The sequence below is a fragment of the Malaclemys terrapin genome, chromosome 17 (genome assembly GCF_027887155.1).
Source record: "Malaclemys terrapin pileata isolate rMalTer1 chromosome 17, rMalTer1.hap1, whole genome shotgun sequence".
In the NCBI taxonomy this organism is placed as follows: domain Eukaryota; kingdom Metazoa; phylum Chordata; order Testudines; family Emydidae; genus Malaclemys; species Malaclemys terrapin.
This window is the reverse complement of record NC_071521.1, coordinates 12998973-13017941: the sequence shown is the minus strand read 5'-3', so window position 1 is coordinate 13017941 and position 18969 is coordinate 12998973. Positions and strand designations below refer to the sequence as shown.

The 18969-nt window shown below is 46.7% G+C and overlaps 2 protein-coding genes across 3 annotated transcripts; one reads left to right on the top strand and one right to left on the bottom strand.

Moving 5' to 3' along the window:
* The first annotated feature begins 788 nt into the window (after positions 1-788).
* On the top strand, positions 789-7097 carry ENDOG (endonuclease G). Its single transcript, XM_054007776.1, has 3 exons — positions 789-1535; positions 5472-5581; positions 6500-7097. The coding sequence occupies exons 1-3, from the start codon at positions 1020-1022 to the stop codon at positions 6783-6785; spliced, it is 912 nt and encodes a 303-aa protein (XP_053863751.1). The 5' UTR covers positions 789-1019; the 3' UTR covers positions 6786-7097.
* Positions 7098-8313: 1216 nt separating this feature from the next.
* SPOUT1 (SPOUT domain containing methyltransferase 1) lies at positions 8314-18715 on the bottom strand. Of its 2 annotated transcripts, none has more exons than XM_054007774.1 (12): positions 18659-18715; positions 17474-17516; positions 16818-16934; positions 15764-15923; positions 14249-14338; positions 13605-13654; positions 13036-13166; positions 12352-12424; positions 11783-11881; positions 10645-10747; positions 9345-9492; positions 8314-8805 (listed from the first exon to the last, which is right to left on the bottom strand). In XM_054007774.1, exons 1-12 carry the CDS (start codon positions 18692-18694, stop codon positions 8731-8733), a joined length of 1125 nt encoding a protein of 374 aa, XP_053863749.1. In that variant the 5' UTR covers positions 18695-18715; the 3' UTR covers positions 8314-8730. The 2 variants fall into 2 exon arrangements, with proteins under 2 accessions (XP_053863749.1, XP_053863750.1); XM_054007775.1 differs by having other exon boundaries at positions 16818-16954; positions 18659-18678.
* Positions 18716-18969: the final 254 nt, after the last annotated feature.

The window sequence follows — 18969 nt, the reverse complement described above, 5'->3', positions numbered from 1 at the left end:
TTTTCTATACTTGCAGAGAAGAACTTGAGAAACATGCCCAAGTGTATTCCGAATGGGAATAGAGGAGAAGGCTAATCTAAGGAATCCACCATTTATTTTATATCTCTATTTGAACAGGTGTGGTTGTTAGACTACTGCGTCTAGGTGCGGACTTGGTCTTCTGAACCACTGTACTAAATACTGATTTTTTTTCCCACAAGCCACTACAAATGGGTAAAGGGAGGCACAGTTGTGAAATGACTTATATGTAAGGCTACGACTTAGTCACGGATTCTGTGACTTTACCAGGCCTCAGTGACTTCTTCAGCTGTCAGTGGCTGAAGCCAGGGCTGGAGGCGCCCCCCTCGCAGCTTCCCAGAGCTATGTTACCACCCCCCCCCCCATCCTTCCCCTGCAGCTGGGGCTGTGTGTTTGGAGCTGGAATTCTGTGCCCCTGCCCCATAGCTGTGGCCAACTCTGGAGTGCAGGACTACATGCCCCAACTGGGGCTGCTGGAGCCAGGGGAGGCTCAGCCTGTCAGTCCCCACCATGTCACCCTCCCCAGCCCCCTGTTATTTTTAGTAAAGTCACAGACCGTGCAGGTCATGGGCTTCCCCTGAATTTTTGTTTATTGCCCGTGACCTGCGCGTGACTTTTACTAGCAATACCTGTGACAGCATCTTAGCCATACTCATGCCTAGTCCCAGGCTCCAGTAGGGTCGGCTCGCACTGAGCATCCAGCCCTGGGCGCGGCTTGCTCCTTATTAGCCCAGCAGGTGCCCGCGCGAGGGCTCAGCGCGTTCACTCTTAAGGGGGCGATGCTTCCGCTGGCCCCACCGGGGCCTTAGCGGGCAAGGGCCTTGCCCGGGGCCCAGCCGCGCGGGGGCCCTGCTGGGTACCGAGTCTAGCACCAGCCTGCACCTGGCTGTGCGGGCAGCTGCTCCCTTCAAGCCGGCGGCTGCGGCTCTGGCGGCGGCCCCTTTAAGGGCCCGGCCGAGGGAAGGTCACCGCACGGCAGGCAGCGGCGGCGGGGCCCAGCCATGCAGCGTCTCCGGGGCAGCCGGTGGCTGGTGGCCGGGGTCTCCTTGGCCGTGGGGGTGGGGCTGGGCGCGGCGCTGGGGGCCGGGAGGCGGCAGGGCGGCGGCCCGCCCGCGGCGGGTTTGCTGAGCCGGCTGCCCGTGGTGCCGGTGGTGGCGGCCCCCGACCTCTCCCCGCCGGGGCCCGGGGGCGCGGCCCGCGGCGAGCTGGCCAAGTACGGGCTGCCGGGGCTGCCGCAGGTGCGGAGCCGCGAGTCCTACGTGCTGTGCTACGACCCGCGGAGCCGCAGCGCCCTCTGGGTGCTGGAGCAGCTGCGCGGGGCGGCGCTGAGCGGCCCCTCCGACCGCGCCGCCTGCGACTTCCAGGAGGACGAGTCGGTGCACGAGTATCACCGGGCCACCAACGCCGACTACCGGGGCAGCGGCTTCGACCGGGGCCACCTGGCGGCCGCCGCCAACCACCGGTGGAGCCAGAAGGCCATGCAGGACACCTTCTATCTCAGCAACGTGGCGCCCCAGGTGAGGAGCCGCCGCCCCGGCGGACTGACCCTGACCCCCCGGGTCCCATAGCACGTGAGGGGGCCCCCGCGCTCACCGGGGGGCTGGCACCAGCTGGGGAGCGCTCCCCCTCCCCCTCCCCCAGCGTGGGGGACCCGGGTGTGGCCCTCCCCCCCGAGTTCACAACCCCCCCAAGCCAGGAGTGGGTTAGGAAGGAATCCTGAGGTCTTCTAAAAACACTCAGTGCTGGGTTGTTTTTATTTGCCTTCATGTTTTGGGGCTTTAGGGGGTCGCTTTTCAAGCCTTTTTCTGCAACCATGATGGCTAGAAACTTTTTTTAGGGAAGCTGAGGTTCTTATGTACTCAGATGACTCCAAGAGCTGGGGCTTTAAGGAAAAACGGGGAAATGTGAGAGTTGGCAACACTGTCAGGTTCCTCCCCTTAGGTGGGGTAGAGGGACACCATCAGACTGAGTTGCCCTGCTCCTCTCCAGGGAAGGGGGGACTGCTCCATGCTGTGTGAGCAGAAAGCCCTCTCCCACTAACACACACTCTCAGCATGGGTGACAAACTCTGTGTGTTACTCATGTCCCTGAAGCCTAATTTCATCCAGCAAACTCTCACACAATGCAGTTCATTCTGGATGTAGCTGTACTTTTCACAAGGGTTAAAGGCTTTCCCACTTTCTATTGCTTGAGTGACCTGCTCAAACATTCTCCCTCTCCTGAGAATTACTTTTGCTCCTAAATCAAGGAGTGTATGTCAGCATCTTGCACTTAAATCCTAAAGTACAATCTTCTGGCAGGCCCTTTTGGAATAAGCTCTCCTAGATCAACTTTCCCTGAACTGATGGTAGAGAATCAAAATCAAAGAATTTGACCGAAGCTAATGTTCCTGCCAGTAGTGTGACTTCTTATTCTGGACTATGAGGTGTTTGTTTTCCTTAGTCAAGAATTTGAAGTATTTATTATGGGGCCCTAGTCAGCTATCTTGGGATGGTGGCCCCCATGTGGCCACCTAAGACCCAGGATCTTCTCATCCTTCCTGTTACACTATTTGTGGTTAGGTAAGCAAACAAGGACATAACTTGCTCCAACTTGTCATCCATTGCCTGGAACATTTGCTTAGTATCAGGCCCCTCATCCGTTGATGGTTTCTTCTGACTTTCCAAGTTCTACCACCTGTATTCCTTCCTTTCTTTCCCCCTACTGGCTGATGCTTTATTGTCCCCACTTTCTTGGAGAGTGATTTCTTGTTGGAGGTTAACTTTCTACCTCCCAACCCTAGCACAGCTTTTTCAGCCTCCAGGGCATAAATGCTGCCTTGCTGGGCCATTCTTCTGCGCACTACTAGTGCCTTCTGAACTGGAGTGAACATTTAGCTCATGGGGGTTTTATGTGAATCTAAATCAGCTCTGTTCTTTCTCTGACATAGGTTGGTATCTTTTCCAGATATAGCTGCTTCATATGAGGGTACTGGTCTGGATTTACAACACCACTAGCATTGAAGCAAACCCACCTCATTTCTCCATAGAAAGACCTGTTGGTGTCATCCTTACAAAAAAAAGCTTGTAAACCAAAGGGCAGGGTGTATCTATGCATAGTAGTTGATTAGCCCAAGGCATGATTTTTCAAAGTTCTGGCTGCTGTCTAGGGATGGGGTTTGTGGTTAATGTCCTCTTTTAAAAAAAAAACTAATTTTATCGTTTTCTGAAACACCTTCAAAATTTGCTAGGGAAGTTTTGACCATAGTAATATGCTCATGAATTTTGAGCTCCCTCCGTATAGGAATCAAATTGATCAATATTTAGCTTCCTCAAACAATTATTTTCCTTCTGGGCCTTCAGGTATGGTGTGCCCTTCCCTGGGAAGGGTTCTCTCTATCTGAGGACCCCAGGAGCTGCAGGGGTCTTTTTAACCTCCACTTAAGAGTACTCCTGACAACTCATGGTTCTTGTCCTCAACCCTTCTACATTCTGCAATTTTCCTATCCAACCTATTGTTTGTCCCTCTGAAGGCCTCAGCCACTTGATCTATTTCTACCCATAAACTGTCTACATCAGGGGTTGGCAACCTTTCAGAAGTGGTGTGCCGAGTCTTCATTTATTCACTCTAATTTAAGGTTTCACGTGCTAGTAATATATTTTAACGTTTTCAGAAGCTCTCTTTCTATAAGTCTATAATATATAACTAAACTATTGTTGTATGTAAAATAAATAAGGTTTTTAAAATGTTTAAAAAGCTTCATTTAAAATTAAATTAAAATGCAGAGCCGCCAGGACCCAGGCAGGGTGAGTGCCACTGAAATTCAGCTCACATGCCGCCTTTGGCACGTGGGCCATAGGTTGCCTACCCCTGGTCTACATCTTGCTCTAACTTCTATTTTTCCTCTCCTAGTTTAATCTCTTTCCTTTGACCAGTTCTCTATCAATATTCTGCTGAACAGAATGGAACCACAAGCATTATAGGAGACTGGATCTTCCTGCAGTATAGTACCTGCTGCCACATCTTTAGTGATCTGGCTAAGGGTTTCTTGTAACTGATCGAAATCTTGTCTTCCCCATTTTGACTGGTCAAACCTCTCCATCTTTCTAGTTAAATAGTTTACAGTGAAGGAAGTTACCTCAAATTAATTGGCTAATACTTGTTTAGGGACTGGAATTAACTAACCATCTCACAATCCAAATTTATCTCTGTGTTGGTACCTAGATGGCCACCATCAACAGTTACTAATGATAAATTTCCCCACCTAGACATGCCAGCAGAACTATACTGGTACAGCAGTCATATTGCTAGTTGTCCACAGGGGGAGTTATACCAGTACACTTATTCTGGAATAGGAGCGTCTACATGGGAAGTTGTACTGGTATAGTTCTGTGTAGAGAAGCCCTGAGTGCTTCAGAATCTTTAATGTATTTGTTGTCCTAATATTCCTGAGATTGGGAATAATATGCTTCCCTTTTTACAGATGGGGAACTGAGGCACATAGAGACTACTGACGTGCACAAAGTTACACAGGAAGTCTGTGTCAGAGTGGGGAATGGTTCTCCTGAGCCCCCTGGCCAGTACCAGGACTGAGAACTACTGGATAAACCTGCCTCTGTAAATAAAGAGGATCATCTAAATTAACTCAAGGGCCACAGGTATTTCCTACCAAACTAAGGCCCTGATCCTGCCAACACTCCCATGTGTGCATAGCTTTACTCATGGGAGTAATCACATTGAAATAAATAAGATGTTCCCAGCAGCCTGAAACTTTGTCTCTGGCCAAAGATTAAACCAAAGTGACTTCAGATATACAAAGCATTTCTGTGAGATAACTCAGGTTTATGCTTCCCAAACAGTAATGCTGAAGATAATTAAAAAACATCAGATAAAAGTTTTAAACTACCCTATAAACAGTGTGGCTTAGTAAATAGAGCCCAAGGCCAGTTGGGACCACTACGATTGAGTCTGACCTCCTCTACAGATGCAAGCCAGTCTGAATTTTTCTATCTTCAACTTCCAGCCATTGCATCTTGTTATACCTTTTGTCTGGTAGATTGAAGAGCTCATTCCCAATATTTGTTCCCCCTGTAGGTAATTATAGACTGTGATCAAGTCATCCCTGCACCTTCCTTAAGCTAAATAGATTCTCAGCTCCTCACCCTGCTCTCAGCACTCTGGCTCCTATTCCTGGTTCTGCCACTGGCCTGCTGGCTGACTGTGGCAAGTTACTTCACTGATCCCTGCCTCAGTTTCCCTATCTGTAAAATGGGGGTGAGTATACTGAACACCTTTATAAAGTGCTGTGAGATCTACTGATAGCTCTCTCTTCTATAGCGCTTATTATTTTTATTATTAACTCAAGCTGGAAAAAGCTTAGGACATATAGGGGTGCATGGGAAGAGAGAACAGAGCTCAAACTGACTTACATTCTTGACCTTTTCCTGGCTGTATTGTGTTTGTTTTGTTTCTAGGTTCCTCATTTGAACCAGAAAGCCTGGAATAACCTGGAGAAATACTGCAGGAGTTTAACAAAGTACAACAAGAATGTATATGTCTGCACTGGCCCACTCTTCCTACCCAGGTAAATACCAGAACTGGATTGAAACAGATCTTAAAACATGCATCATACAAGGAAATTAAGATGGGCTAAGAATGTGACTTGTCTTGTCATGCTCTCAGGATAAAGGTCAGAAATAGCAATACAGTGGATACTGTTTTAAACACTCCCACAGTTTCCATGTATGCATGTAGGGATTTTGTGGGCTAGTTTTTGTTATGCTTGGGATTAGTTTATACATTTTTCAATTGAATAAACCCCTGAAGGGACACTATCAGATTACCTGGGTAGAATTAAAAGGGAAATAATTTATGTTCCTTCAGTGCTTTCTTTCTGCACTTAGTTTGGGAGAGTGACAGTCGCTTAGTCATCTTACGCTATATTTCAGTCACTTTTACAGTCTGGTTATCTTGTCAGATCTGGTACGAATAGTGCCACAAGTGCATTAGGCACAGGCTGCAACAAAGGGCTAATCTAGCCTCTTGCATAGTCAGGTTTTCCAAATAAAGGTATAATCTTTGGCTGCAATGAACCATGTTTAGTGGCATGAAGGGCAATCATTTGAACAGACTCAGTTAAACAAGGACCAAATTAGGTATGGTGATGGGGAGTGGAACGTGTTCTGCAGCATATTCATTCCTGTTTCACTGTGTAAAGGGTTTCCCAGATTAGGTGGGGGTCTAGACCCTGCTACAGCATTTGACAACTTTAAATCAAGAACTGATGTCTTTCTAAAAGACAAGTTTTATACAGGAAACACTGGGTGAAATTCTAGTCCTGCATTATGCAAGAGGTCAGACTCGATGATCATAAGAGCCCCTTCTGGTCTTAGTTATGTATATATTAATCTAAAGCAATGGAAGACACAATCTGTGCCCTGAGGGATTTGTGCACATGAGTACTAAGTAAGAGGCAGCAGTAACAGTCTTGTTCTTTGTGTAGGATGGAGGCAGATGGGAAGATGTACATCAAGTACCAGGTGATTGGCAAGAACAATGTGGCGGTCCCCACGCATTTCTTCAAAGTGCTCATCCTAGAGAAGCTCAATGGAGAGATTGAGCTGCGTTCCTATGTGATGCCCAACAGCCCGGTGGAGGAGACAATCCCACTTGAACGTTTCCTGGTTCCTATTGAGAGCATCGAGCGGGCATCGGGGCTGCTGTTTGTTCCTAACATCTTGAAAAGAACAAATCGTTTACAAGCCATCACTGCTGGACGCAACAGCTGAACTCACCCAGGGGATTGATGACAACACAGTATGGGGGTGAAGGTATCCAGTGGAAGGGACTTAAGTTACTACAGTTATTTATCAGGGGTATGTATGGGCTCAAATTTATTCTCTCCCTGCCTCCCTGGACTTTTTTTTTTTTTTTTTTTAAATGATCTAGGAGCTTTTCATGGACCTGCAATTAATTAATAGGGTTATCTGTTTCCTGAGGAGGCAAATACCAAAGCTGATGTACCCTTGTATGTTTGGTCCTAAAAATGGCTCCTGGAACTTAATAAAAAGGTAGTGCAATATTTAAAAGTGCTTTCCCCACCTACTTCTATGCTTGGCTCACTGGGTGTATCTCTAGATGCTGCCCAAGGACACCAAAGGAAATGCTCTTACTGAGCTATATGCTTTCAGAGTATGAGGCACAGGGAAGCCACTTGGTTCTCAGGATTAACTTAATTTTGAGGGTGACTCTTTACTGTTATCCTTGTGGAACAATGCATTGTATGCCAGTTTCACTAATCCATATTTTGGATTTTCAGTGAAAATTAGTAGTTTCTTACTAACAGCCAGTACCCTGATGGTCGACTGGACTCTTCCAACTATTTCTCTGGTCCTCCTTGTTTTAGCTTTGACTTACATTAAAGGACAAGCAGAGTCCATTAAGTGGGTTTTAAGGTTCATAACTTCAGGTATGGAGCCAACTGCCCTCAGGAAAGCTCAATGCTGTCTTAAGAGTGAGGACAGAGAAGAAGTTCCATCCTTGGTGGCTGGTGGGGTGGCTTATAAGGCCCATGATCCTAAAGGACACTACACTTCCTGTAAGCAAGTTAACACTGTAATAGCAACAGACTCCTGCCAAAACGATTAGGCTTAACTCTAAGCGGCCATAGTATTTACATAAGGAAGCTAGACACTCCCTCTACAGAAGAGAAATGACGGAGCATTTACACTACAGTGTAATGGGTTGTATACCTACTGTAGCTGGCCCAACAGCACCATTGTTGCATGTAAGAAAGAGTTAATCTTTCACCCGTGCTAAAACTTTACATCAATATGAGGTCTAAATAGAGTACACCAGAGGGTTAGTTGTGACACTCATGTCCACTAGATGGAGGAAAGTCCCAGGCACTCTTTGCAGTGGCTGGATCTCCAGAAATTTACACTCACCTTTGTTAGTGGGTACCTAGTGCTGTATGTCAGTTTAAATGGTCATGTTACTGTTCAGCCTTGCAGCAAAAGAGCTGCTCTTCAAGCAGGCAGAGTGACTTGAAAACAGGGCTCCTCCTAGCCACAGAAGTTAAGTATCAGTTAACTTGCATATAATATCTTGAAGCTGCCCCAGTGTCCAGAAGCACTACCTTAACATTACTCTTGAAAGGCCCAAAATGCTCATTAGCCACTTGGACCATGCTCTTTAGTAGTGCTGAGAAAACATTTCCTAGTGGCTTTCAGCAGGCATTCAATGCCTTTGCAGATCATTCTTTGCCTCAACCCCCAATGACACTGCCCCCACTTTTAAAAACTCCAGTGCACTAAATATGAGAGTTCTGTTTTATTTTTTTCAACACCTCTCTTGGTGCTGTGTGATCCACTGACAGGCTTCCCATGCTGATGTGAGGCAGCAGCCAGCTCCCTTTACAAACACAGTTTGGTCTAGGGAGTATACACTGGTTGGGGAGCAGACTCACAGTGCTTAATCTCAGTCTCAGGTTTGAGTCTATTAAAAAGCTGTAGCCATTTTGGAAATGCTACTGTGCTTTTCTTGATCACTCTCAAAGAGGCTGGAGTGTAGCAGGCTGCCCTGGGGATTTAACCATCACCCCCAGCAGCTCTTCCTACGTTTAGGGTTAGCATAACTTGGAATGAGACATTTGAAGACAAGGAAGAGTGCTGGTGCAGATGAAAGCAAGAGAGAAGGTAGGTTCAGTTCTGTAGATCAGTGTTTTTTCCCCCTTCAGCTACCAAGGGCTTTCCTCACAGCCTCATCAATGCGCGGTCTCAGTGCAGACAGAGATATCAGTACTGCTTCCTGGAATCAACAGAAAGTAGGGTCAGATCCACTGTTCAAAGGGTGGCACTTCAGTCCACATCACTTAATACAAACCAGTTTAATGATTGTTTGCAGAAGGGTAGTAGTGGGATTCATGTGCTTGTACCTATAGCAGATATGGGTGCAAAAATACACTAGCCCAGCCGGATTCACTAGTGAAACCTTTAGACTCTACAACGAGCTTTATTGCTAAAGGGTAGTTTAAGCTCTTTCGGCTTGGAATCGTTTTTTGTTGGGGATTTGTACAGCACGTATCACAGTGGACTCCTATATGTCTCACTACCACAACTAATAAGTTTATCTCCCAGTTCAAACGCTACACCTAAAGATCTGTTATAAAAAGAGTATGTATTTTAGAAAGACCACTTGTATAATTGGAGCTAGGAGGGCACTACCAAACCCCTTAGTTCACAGCTAGCTGAGAACTGTTTTCCTCTAAGGAAGGAAGCTACAAGTAGGGGATTGATCCTTAGGAGGAAGATGCTGCCACGCATCATGCTATTATTCCTGTGACATACCTCTGTCCTGATGGTGCGGCTGCCCTGGCTGGGACATGTATTCAGGTAAAGGTCAAACAAGACACTTGGGTCAGTGCTCTCCAGGTTTGGGTCACCATCCACACCAGCCTCCAGGCCTTGGAGACCTCCAAATACTATTAGGATATGGCTGGAAGAGAGCAGACACACACACCCAGGTTTATAGGACAGGAGAATACTGGATCCTACCACCAGTACCAGGTCAGAAGAAACTACAGTGTTGCCCCTGCAATCTTTAACAACACTACTTAGCTCTTATATAGCATTTATCAGTAGACCTCAAAGCACTTTATAAAAAAGGTCAGATATCATCATCCTCATTTTACAGATGGGGAAATGGAGGCACAGAGATGAAGTGATTTGACCAAGGTCACCCAGAGCAGGCTAGTTAATAGAGCCTTTAACAGCTGTCTGCAATTTGCTGAAGGCCAGCACAAGTGATGGTTCTGGTTCTTTGTATGTGCTGTAGAGTAAGTTCAGAACATACCGTGTCTAGTTCTCCCAATACACTGAACAAAACACCACTCGCCTATATAACCAGAGAAAAAGGGAACAGATGGCCTTGGAACTAAAGCTGCCCCTGCCCCTAACTGCCAGCCAAGCAGCTGCAAAAATATCCTGAACTGTACCCCCCAGTGACAACATCCAGTGAGCTACGTTAATGACTGGGTACTCCTGCTTTGACAAATTTGATCAGAAGATCCAACCCATGGAAATGCTCAGGGCTTAGTTTTGGCCTGGTATATGGGGAACACGTGTATAGAAAGAATATCAGCAGGTAAATCAGGGCTTATCTACACATACAGCCCTGCAGCACCACAGCTGTAGTGCTTAGCAAAGATGCTACCTACCCCAATGAGAGAGCTTCTCCTGTTGGCATAGTTAATCCATCTCTGCAAGAGGCAGTAGTTCCATCAACATAGCACTATCTACGCCAGGAGTTTGGTTGGTATAATGACATCGCTCAGGGATGTGGAAAATCCATTCCTGAGCGATGCAGTTATATAGACATACGTCTGTTGTGTAGATCAAGCCTCAGAAAAGAGCATGGTGGTGCAAATCCCCCCAAAGTGAATGGGAGTTGCATGCTTGCATCTGAGGATACGAACCCTACTGCTGCAGAGGGAAGCTTTGTCAGGGAGAATATTCACACTGCAGCACTGGCTACTGCAGTTCTCTCAAATGCACTGGTTGTTCTATCACAGGCATCTGGGGGTGGTTTGCCAGCGAAGGGATGGGATGGGATGGGATGGGATGAACAGCAAGGAACCAGTCCAGTTACCTGAAGGAGGGGAGAGTTGCCTGGTCCACACAGGTCCCTCGCTCAGAGGTCCCAATAGAGAGATCATAGCCTTCTTTAAAAGGGCATTCGGCAAAAACAGCACCTGAGAAACAAGCATAAAAGGAAAGTAGATGGTGGCATCTCCTGCTTTAGAGGGTTCTAAATACAGTAGTTTTAAGCATTTCATACTTTATACACCTAAAGGTTAGTAACTAAGAATTGCTTCTACTGCCTCCTACATTTTAGTGGCATTCACTAGTTGTACTATTAGTGTACAAATCACTCATCTTTCTCACCAAGATTCCTCCAAATTCCATCAGCAGAATGGCACCATAATTCTTCTTTCAATCTTAATATCTTTCCTGAAAAATACTGGCTCTTACACCAAATGTTGAACCAGTCCCAGGCTGGCATATCTGTCAGGAATCATTCAAGGGCTAAGGGGGTGTTTGGATCTAGCTCACACTCAGTGGTTACATACAGTAGGATGGTACCTCTAGTATTCAAATCTCCTACTTCTGAAGGGGCTCTACAGGGATCTTGTAAGTTTTGGAACCTGGTCTGCCCAGGAAGGTCCCACTGATTAGCGAGGGAAAGCAGAAGAATTACTAGGGCTCTTAGGAAGCTGTGATATCTGAGCTGTTGGTGCTTAAGGGTGGAAACAGGTAGATAGCCAGCGTAGGTGCAGAGCATTATCTCTTGCCTGCATTACTATGATTGCTATTAGAATTTTCCTGTTGGGAAGGGAAACTATCAATGTTCAGATATTGGATCATTCCCCATCTTCTGTATCAATGATAAGTGAAGTTACTAAATCCAGGGGGCAGAGAGTAAACAGGTGAGTACAGGCTCATTACCATACAACCTTTCCTCCACCACCAGAAGCTATATAGGGTCAAGGAAACTAGAGATGGAAAATACCTATTAAATCATCAATGGCAGCACATGGGCCCCAAGAAATAGGAAGAGGATGTTAAAGAAACAAGCATCTGGCTTGTGCTGCAGGTTTGCAACCAGTACAACTAGAATCTGTGTAGAAGTGAATGTAAATGTCTACAGAGAACTCAGTAAAAGTGGATCTGACTACTGCTGCCCTGGCCCCAGCAGGTAGGTGACCGAATGCAGTGTAAATACTTACTCAGGCAGGAGGCTAAGCGGACATTGTAACCCCAGTACAGGCCAGACACAGTCCGTGGATGGTTCGAGGACACTACAGTGCCTTTCTGTATTTTACTGTCTGAAAACAAAGCCAGTGGGTTAGCATAGCAAACTGCAGTTCTCCAGCCACTGCTGGAAATCAACCAGCAACCCCCTGTGCCATGTTCCCAATGCTCTTCCCTAGGGCAAAAACAAGCTCTACCCCTTAAATTTATTAAGAAAAGCCTCTTAAGAGTTTAGTCTATTCAGCACGGTCTATACATTGATGAAGCTCAAAACATAGTTGAGCTCTAAACAGCACAAAAATTAAGATAGAATAAATGAGTAACTAATGCTCAAACTGAGGGGCATGGGGCTAGTTATTCACTATAACTGGGTATGAGGATTCCTGAACATGTTTAAAGACATCATGTCTGCCACATGACATTGCCCAAAGGCTGAGGAAGTTCAGTGCAAAGACTAACTACTGCAGGACTAAGGCTATACTACAGATCACATTGGTAGTATTACCCGTCTAGCCTGTCCAGAGGCAGGATGGCAATGGATTACCTGGATTCTGCTGCTTGTCCAGTTGAACAGTGACTCGAAGACCAGACTCTAGCTGTCTGTCTATCTGTACCTCCTACAACAACAGACCACGAACACAAAGGGTTTTAGATGCAAGGACACCCACCCACAGGAAAGCTACAGCTGACAAGCAAAAAAAATATCACTTTTGGGAACGCAAACTACACTCTCAGCCAAGACTACAAGTTCCACCACTGAGCAGTCAGACTCCACACTCTGTATAGTGGGGAATGGACTCTATAAAACGTACAGCCCTTCAAGACACTTGGTTGGCTTAGAACAGCTGCAGTGGATGATGCATTTCCAGTTCAATGTGCTGGATAACAGAACAATCGTTTGTTAATTCAGGCAAATGGTAATTGGAGGATTTTGCCCTACTGCAGGACCCTAAAAGGCACTGACACCTCTACCAGGCCCCAGCAGAGGGTGCTATCAACATTAACACAGAAACCCTGATCAGAGAGAGGAGACTGAATTAAATAAAAATGGGTCTCAGGAAGCATGTGTTGCTAGAAACAGTGTCCCATTCCATGGTGGGATATGGCCCTTCAAGAAACTCACTGGTAGCTTACTGCCATCCTAGTCTGATTGTACTTGACCTTGAAAGGAGTGACTGATAAGTGGAAGGAGTTTACTCTGGGTATCTCAGGGGCAGACAGGCCGTACCTTCCTCATCCCACAGTTAACGAAGGAGCCTTTGCCTGGCTTGGTGGGCCTGGCTAACACCACTCCTTCCCGGTATTCTGATTCCTCATCTATCCGCACATGATGAGGGCTGTCCAATGGGTTCAGGAGCCCTGAAACAGTAGAGAAAAGTGGGGGAGTGGCAGAGATATATTGAAGGACAGATTGCACCTGGAGGTAGATTATAAAAGGGATTCATCCTGCTTCTCCAGTCCCTGCCCCCACACTCATCACTCCCTCCCCACACTGATGAAAAACCCATGAAATGGTCCACATGTGCGCACAGGCAGAGAAGCATCCCAGTTATGAGGAGGAACACAAGCGTGCTCTCTCGGACAAGGAAAAGCCTTAGCAACTGCCACTCCTTACAGACCATAAGGACACTAAGGCCAGGACCACACAAACTGGAATGGTGAGCGGGCTGCCCAGGTAAGTGAGTAGGTATGTAGAGTGGTGGGAGCCCCATGTCTATTTACTTCACCGGGGGGGAGGGAAGGCCGGTGCCTTAGGGATGGGAACGAGGTGTCAAGGGGATGTAATCACATCCTTACCTGCAAACTGCAGATCCTGATGTTTCGGGAAAAATGATTTTCTCAGGTATCTGTTCAGAGAGATTCAAGTGTCAAAATTGGAACAAGCTTCTTTCAGGCTTCATTTTAATTTCAGATTTCCAGCTTTAATCAGGGAATCAGCCCTGTGGTACCACATACCCCAGAAGGCTAAAGCTCAGGCTCCTACAGAATGTAAATGGGGGATTAATACTGATCATTTTCACCCTACACACTCCTGCAGCTCTTTCAGTTGCAGGATCTTTCAGATCTTTTATTTCTTGGGGGTTTGGGTCTGAATTCTAAACAGAAGTTACTGCTCCTCTGGCTCGCATGAGCTCTGATGGTTGCCTCCCAACACTGGTAATGCACAGTGGCCCTTTTCCCCTATGCAGATCTCATTCAGTATGCTAATGGTGTGCGTGGACTCAAGATGCGAGCATAACAAGTGAATCAGAACAGAATCTATCTCCAGATAGCACAATACAAGGAGAAAAATATATATATATAAATGATGTTGGCCCTCCACTACCCAACACCCACTCCTGCAATCTTTGACAGAGGTGTTACATAATGCCAAGTTAATGAGCTACAGCATTAAACTAAGACAATCTGTATGGTGTGCAAGGCTATCACATTGGTCTTACTGAGGACACTCCAAATATTGTAGAATCCGAGCCAGCTGCACGCAGGCCTGTCCTTTCTTTCCAATCCCATCAAACTGCCCTTCCACAGTCCTGAAAGAAAACGAATGCAGTCTGTGATCTTCCAAGACATTTACACAGCCCCTAGAGTGAGTAGATCTACATGAGGCCACATCCCATTCCTATTTAATTAAAACGTATACAACTAGAAACAGGAGTTTAAAAAAGTGGTTCAGGATATAGAGTCCCTCACCCTTGTTGGCAATTCAAGTCTGACCCAGGTCAGAAAAGATCTTACATTATAAAGCAGCTATCAGATGCTAGATGGTCTGTGAAAGTAGTAAATGATATCAGACCAGTTCCGACTGGATGGTCGTTGGTCACACAACCACCAGAACTGACATCCTTGTTAATATTCTAGACCAATGACTGGATGGTCCATGGAGCATGATTACGGCTGGACCCTCTGAGTTAGGGAGGAGGGACTGTGGAAAAGCATGACATTCTGCTACCTAGTCTGTGTGAGGGATAAACAGAGATTGTTAGTTTCCAGGGCTGTCAAGCCAGCACCTTTTCTCAGCACTACAAAATTTCTTCCTGTAAACCAGTATGCAGTTTTGCTGTAGCTGTGTCAGTCCCAGGATATTAGAGAGACAAAGAGAGTGAGGCAATATCTTTTATTGGACCAACTTCTGCTGGTGAGAGACAAGCTTTCAAGCTTGCAGAGCTCTTCTTTAGATTCCTATAAATCTAGTGTGTGTTCGTTGCATGCTGGTGAGATCCACGCACTTCAGCATTTACGTGAAACCTACTTGCTCTTATGGGACTTAAGTGTCCTATGGAACCAAGCTATTTCTCAGTTTACATAGAGCGTCCAAATTTACTTCAACATTGTGCATTTTTACCTTTATCACAGATTTTAACTATAAACCGGGCGCTGAGCTACTTATGCCTTGTCACTTACTCTGTATGGTCTAGTAGTCACAAAGAACCTAAATTTGAATGGATTTAGTACTTCTGAAAGATGGCAAGGTGTCAGTCTCCAGAACCACCTTCCCATAGACTGGAACCATTCATCTAGTCCTTTGGCTTTTTTGCTGACACTAAACAACGATGCCAATTGTTTAATCTGGACACCTGTCCGCTAGCAACCGGACACACCACCAATTCATCTCACAGGCCACTGAATAGTCACCAGGTGATGGCTTTTGGTCGCTACTTCTGTGGGCTCAGTGCAAAATGGTTATTAACAACCTTCTAGAACCATCCAACTTATTATTTTATTTCAGTCATTAATCTTGCTGTTTGGGGAATAGCCACGGCTGCCCCCGGTTCCCTCTCTCCCCTCCCCTCCCCTCCCCACGGAAAAAAGTAATTAGGGAGATCTCATCAGACAAAGTATTTGACAGGGAGAAGCTGCAGCTCTGTTTCCTGCTGGCCTTCATTTGAGACAAGATACACAGAAACTGGAAACATTGAGGGAGAGGTTATTCAGGGAAGACAATGTGTCACCCTCACCTTGAATCTTCTCCTTGCTCATCAAACACCACAATCTCATCCACACAGAAGATGGCACAGGCCCTGGCAATTTGCCCAGCAAGGTACGTCCGCAACTCTGGAGACTGTGCATTGTTCAAGATGGAGCCTGGGAGAGCTACGCTAACTGTGTAATGACGTCCTAGAAAACAAGAGTGGGATCTAACAGAAAAGCCAGAGCTTGGCAGTTCCACTCATTTGTGGGGACAGCATTAGCTTTTGGTTCTTTCATTTTAATTGTAAGCTCTTCGGGGCAAGGACTGTCCTGTGTTTTCACGGCACCTGGTACAAAGGGGCCCCAATTCGTACTAAGGCTTCCACACTACAAATGATAAGATTCCAAAGCACTCTGATATAGTGCCTTTTACAGAGTAAGGGCCCCACTCCTCTTCCCACAGAAGTCAATCTGACTTTTCCCACTGGCTTTTAAAGTGAGCAGGAGAGGGCAACAAATCTGAAGTACTGACTAGACTCTAGAGAATTGATCAATGGACACACAGGAATTTTATAGAGGATTGTGCAACAGGTTAGCTAGTTTAAAAAAAATAGACTACTGCATTCTTCCTACATGAGTACTAAATGCTTCATCATTTTGTATTGTCCAATACACATTTATCTTCTTATTTTTGGCACAAGAATGGAAGGAGGCTACAATAAGGAGGGATTATGGGATATTGCAACTGAGTACAATGAAACCTATGTTTAGCAACAGACTTTTGCTGCTCTCTTTAGTGGCCACTTCTTAGAGGTGGAGCACAATTGCACTCTGTACACTTGAGGACGCTTAGGAGATATCTTAAGAGAGCAGGTTGTCTATTGAGTGGTCTCACATACACCACTGACTGTACTGAATTAGCGTCTACGTATGTATTTGAACTGGTATGTGATTATACCAGTTCTATGAAAGTTAAGTGATAAGATATCCTTTTCTGCCTATACAGGTGAGATGCATCTCAAGCAACTAAAATCTGCCCCTCACACATTAGATTCTTCTGGCCCTCACACACAGCCCTTCCCATCAACTCAAGGCTGTTACCTTTGTCTTCCTTTGCCTTTTCTTCCTCTTTTTGTTTTTCCATCACCTCCTGCATTCTTTTCTTTTCCAGTTTTCTCAATAGCTTTATTTCCTTCCATTTTTTCTTCTCTTCTTTTTCTGAAATGGAGAATAACCATCTGGTTTAAATAAGAAGAGACACAATAATGCAATGGTTTATCACCAGAATTCAAGTACATTCAAAAACCTACTATGGTTAGGGCAGCTAGACAGGATCTGGTGACAGCATGGGGACAAAGAGACAGGGGAGGAAAACAGGAATCAAATATGATATCCAGGTTGTACACCTGATTGCCACATTATCAATAGTAAGGCAGAAAGGACTGTCTCTTCTTCCCTGAGACGAACAACAAAAATGCTAATCAGGGCTAGTTTTTTGTAACATGAAGACACATCCAGTAGAAACTGGGAATGCTTATCACTTCACACATGCTAACACGCCAGTCCTCGGATGGCAACTTCTTGATCGTGAGTCAGCCTAGTTTGGCTTTGAATCAACGACCCACAAGTAAAAGGGCTCTAGATTTCATTAAGAGCCTGTCCTCCAGCTAGTCAAGCTATTTGATGGATGTTTGAAGGTTTATTTCTAAAAGCACTGGAAATTATACACATAATATGTAGAAAAAGTGTCTCCTTACTTTCTTGTTTCCATTTACGCCAGTCAACCTTTTTCTCTTTCTCCTAAAAAAGAGGAATGTAAATAGTTTACTGCTATCAACTGGCTAACAAGGATCACAAAAGTTATCAGTACAATAAAAATTCATCCAGATGTAGAGCTCTGTCAACAAGCAAGGCATTGGGAGAGACGGCTTAAGGAAGCGACGGTGCCTCTAGAATCAGAGATCCCTACCCCCTGATACTTGAGAAGCAGGATTGTGGCCTTTACTCCAGTTCAGTTGTGGACTCTAGCATTCAAGGGCTCCTTTATACTAGTGAAATTTGCACCCATTTTCACGATGTAGCTACATCAGTGTAAAACTTAAGGTAGGTATACTGTACTAGTGCAAAACAGGGCAAGTAAACATACCTGTTTCAAAATGGTGTATTGCATCAAATCCAAGGGTTTGTACAGAATAACTACACTTACACCCCCTTCCTCCCTCCCCAACAAACAAAACAGTATAGATGGGTCAACACTTTCATTTCTGGCCCTTCTAGGGCACGTCTACATTGCACTGTAAACCCAGGCATGTGGGACCTGTGCTTCTGGGGTTTCCAAGCCCTCGCTTTGAGCACCCTAACTGCATTGTAAATCTGGGTTTACAATTGCTGGCCCCAGGTCTGATAACCATGCTAAGGCATCCATACTGCACTATACAGACCTTCTGACCCGGGTCTGTCACTTGAGATGCATCCACACTACCAAATGACAGGGCTTGGACCAGGTCTCACTGGGACCTGGACTCAGCTCCCTAGCAGGGCTTCAGACCTGGGAGCTTGCTGACCCGAGTCAGACAGATTTGTGTGCGCACAGCAGCAAGGCAGGGGGGTGGGCTGCTGAGCCGGAGGTTGACACTGCAGTGTAGACACACCCCCAGTTGGGAGGGTGGCTCTGACACGTGTCTGCGCCCAGAGCAGTAGGCACCGTAACCCCAGCACAGCCCCTGTCCGGCCTTCAGCCGGGAACGGCCAGCCTGGGCCCGATTCAGATCCCACCCCCGTGTCACTCCGGCCCAAGCCCCCAGGAAGCCCCCGCCCGGGGAGACAGCCCAGCACGTGGGGCTGCAGAGGACGGGGGAGAGCGCGCAGCGGGCAGCGCTGAGGGGCCCCCGGAGAGCGGACCCGGGCTGAGGCACACCCCTCCCCCCACCGCCATGACCCACCTGCAGGCCCCGCGGCCGCTTAGCGCCACCCGCCATTTTCCACCGCCACTTCCGGTCTCCGCGGATTATTATTGGACGAAGGAGCGCCCAAGGCCCCGCCTCTCAGACCCCTTCCCAACGGCCCACGCGGATGAGTCACGTGACAGCGGAGGCGGGTCAAAAACAGCCCGGCCGGGAGAAGCGGCCACGTGCCAGCCCCGCCCTCGCCCCTCCGTCAGGTCCCTCAAGCTAAGCGGGGTCCGTTTCGCTCCACTCGTGGATGGGAGACCGCGCTTGGCCAGGCGCTGCTGATACACGGGGGGGGGGGGACT

Excerpts from the sequence above, each read along its gene's own strand:
- ENDOG (XM_054007776.1), top strand. The coding sequence starts at position 1,020 with ATGCAGCGTCTCCGGGGCAGCCGGTGGCTGGTGGCCGGGGTCTCCTTG. Across the intron at positions 1,536-5,471 it reads TCAGCAACGTGGCGCCCCAG|GTTCCTCATTTGAACCAGAA; the intron begins GTGAGGAGCCGC and ends TTTTGTTTCTAG. Across the intron at positions 5,582-6,499 it reads GGCCCACTCTTCCTACCCAG|GATGGAGGCAGATGGGAAGA; the intron begins GTAAATACCAGA and ends TTCTTTGTGTAG.
- SPOUT1 (XM_054007774.1), bottom strand. The coding sequence starts at position 18,694 with ATGGCGGGTGGCGCTAAGCGGCCGCGGGGCCTGCAG. Across the intron at positions 16,935-17,473 it reads GCGTAAATGGAAACAAGAAA|AAAAAGAAGAGAAGAAAAAA; the intron begins GTAAGGAGACAC and ends TCTCCATTTCAG. Across the intron at positions 12,425-13,035 it reads TTAACTGTGGGATGAGGAAG|GAGGTACAGATAGACAGACA; the intron begins GTACGGCCTGTC and ends CTGTTGTTGTAG.